The sequence below is a fragment of the Saprolegnia diclina genome, assembly GCF_000281045.1.
Source record: "Saprolegnia diclina VS20 unplaced genomic scaffold supercont1.260, whole genome shotgun sequence".
NCBI lineage: Eukaryota > Oomycota > Saprolegniomycetes > Saprolegniales > Saprolegniaceae > Saprolegnia > Saprolegnia diclina.
In genome coordinates this window covers 3216-4977 of record NW_008246327.1, presented here as the reverse complement: position 1 = coordinate 4977, position 1762 = coordinate 3216, and the positions used below count along the sequence as shown (strand labels likewise).

Genomic DNA, 1762 nt, shown 5'->3' with positions numbered 1-1762 from the left:
AGTATGTGCTGATGAATTCTGCCGCGTCGATCTCTTGAGCGGTCACCTCTGTGAATGACAACACAGTGGAGCACCGGAAGGCGTAGAGTGGTGGGTAACTTTGTACATAACGTTACTCTTTGCATTTGGCTCGAGGTACTAGACCTCGCTGGTGGCAACCCTATTTGTGCTACTAGTAGCGTTACCAGTGCACGAACTTTCGCCGTCCTCGCCGGCGTCTCGCTCGAGGCCCGCATCGCGCCGAGCACCCTCGTCGTCGTCGTCGTCGTCGGTGGCCAGCGTGAAGAGGCGCAAATCTTGAAACTTGAGCACCTACGCTTCCGTCCATCAGAGCCGTTGCAACAAGTGTCAGCGCAACCTCGTTGCCGACCGAGGTCCAGTGCGGTCGAAGTTCGCGGGCAAAAAGCTCGAGCTTAGGCGAGTTCGATGGCACAAGACTCGGCGGGAAGAGGTGGTCGATCGGCGGCTTCCACGAGTGGCGCAGTGGCACACTCACGAGCGTCTGCTCGGGCAGCGCGCGGAAGGCGTCGCAAAAGGCCGCGGGGCCTCGCGCGGCCACGACCAGACGCTCAAACGGCAACCGGTGTGTCGACGCGAGCGGCGTCACGGGCTCGCCCGTCGTCGCCACTTTGAGCCACGTCCAGACGGCGAGCGGGCACGACGAGTCCATGCGCATCGCCGGCAGGAGCGCGTCGAGGAGGAACGTCATGTACGCCGGCTTGTTGGTGACCCAGATCGCAACGATGCAGCCGGCCGGGTCCATGGACGCAGAGAGCATTGCCGCCAGCGGAAGCAAGTTGGCTTCGTGCATGGTGGCGTACGTGCCATTGCGGGCGACGCTCTTGTTGTCCCACGGCGGGTCGATCACGACGAGGCGGAAAGGACCCGGCAAGTCTGCCGCCGTGAGCTTCCGAACGTCACCGAGAAAGTACGTAGCTTGGCGCGGCAAGAGGAACTGGTGGCCGTCCTGCATGACGAGGCCATCGTCGTCCGAGTCGTTGGCGACGATGCTCTCCGAGGCGGTCAGCATCTGCACCATTGGCTCAATGCGCTCGACGATAGACATCGTTAGCGGCGTGGCCTGGGCGACAACGGCGTCGAGGACAAGCAAGCGCGCCTCCTCCAAGTGGGCAAGCAGCGCGGGTGCCGGCGGCTCGGGGTTGTGCGACGACGCCGCTTTCGATCGCTTGCGCTTCTTGGACGCCGACGCCCGGGCATAAGGCTCGACCGGAGCGCGGAGACTCTGCAGCGAGACGCGCATGCTGGTGTAATAGGCGTTGACACACGCGAGATGGTCGACGGCGACGACCTCCCGCATGGTGCAATGCTACCTTTTAAAAGTAAGAATCGGATAATTGCTGGTTTGGGACCTGGACCACTCAGTTTATTGCGCCAAGTACGTTCATGGCAGCTGGTGACGGCGGATGGATCGGATCGGACCATGGTCCCGTCCTCTCAGTGACCAAGGCCCGAAGATTTTTGCGAAGGCTCACGACTGGAAGAGTTTGCGTCGAATCACCGGCCTATGAGACATCCATCAATGAGGAAAGCCCAGGGATTAGCAGCTAAACGGTACGCTTCATGGATTCGCTAAAGAGTAACTTTGGAAAAGAGCACCACGACGTTTGTTTTGAGACATATTACGCAAGAGGGCGATACAAGTAAGTGGCGCTTGACGAGTTAGACCTTGCGGAGGTAGCCACCAGTAGCACCGGTGTTCCAGCCGCCGCCGCCGCCACCAGAGTTCCAGCCGCCGCCGCCG

The 1762-nt window shown here is 60.9% G+C and overlaps 1 protein-coding gene across 1 annotated transcript; it reads right to left on the bottom strand.

Moving 5' to 3' along the window:
• Positions 1 to 87: 87 nt before the first annotated feature.
• On the bottom strand, positions 88 to 1352 carry SDRG_17312 (hypothetical protein). Its single transcript, XM_008623553.1, has 2 exons — positions 359 to 1352; positions 88 to 312 (listed from the first exon to the last, which is right to left on the bottom strand). The coding sequence occupies exons 1-2, from the start codon at positions 1316 to 1318 to the stop codon at positions 139 to 141; spliced, it is 1134 nt and encodes a 377-aa protein (XP_008621775.1). The 5' UTR covers positions 1319 to 1352; the 3' UTR covers positions 88 to 138.
• Between the last annotated feature and the right edge of the window lie 410 nt (positions 1353 to 1762).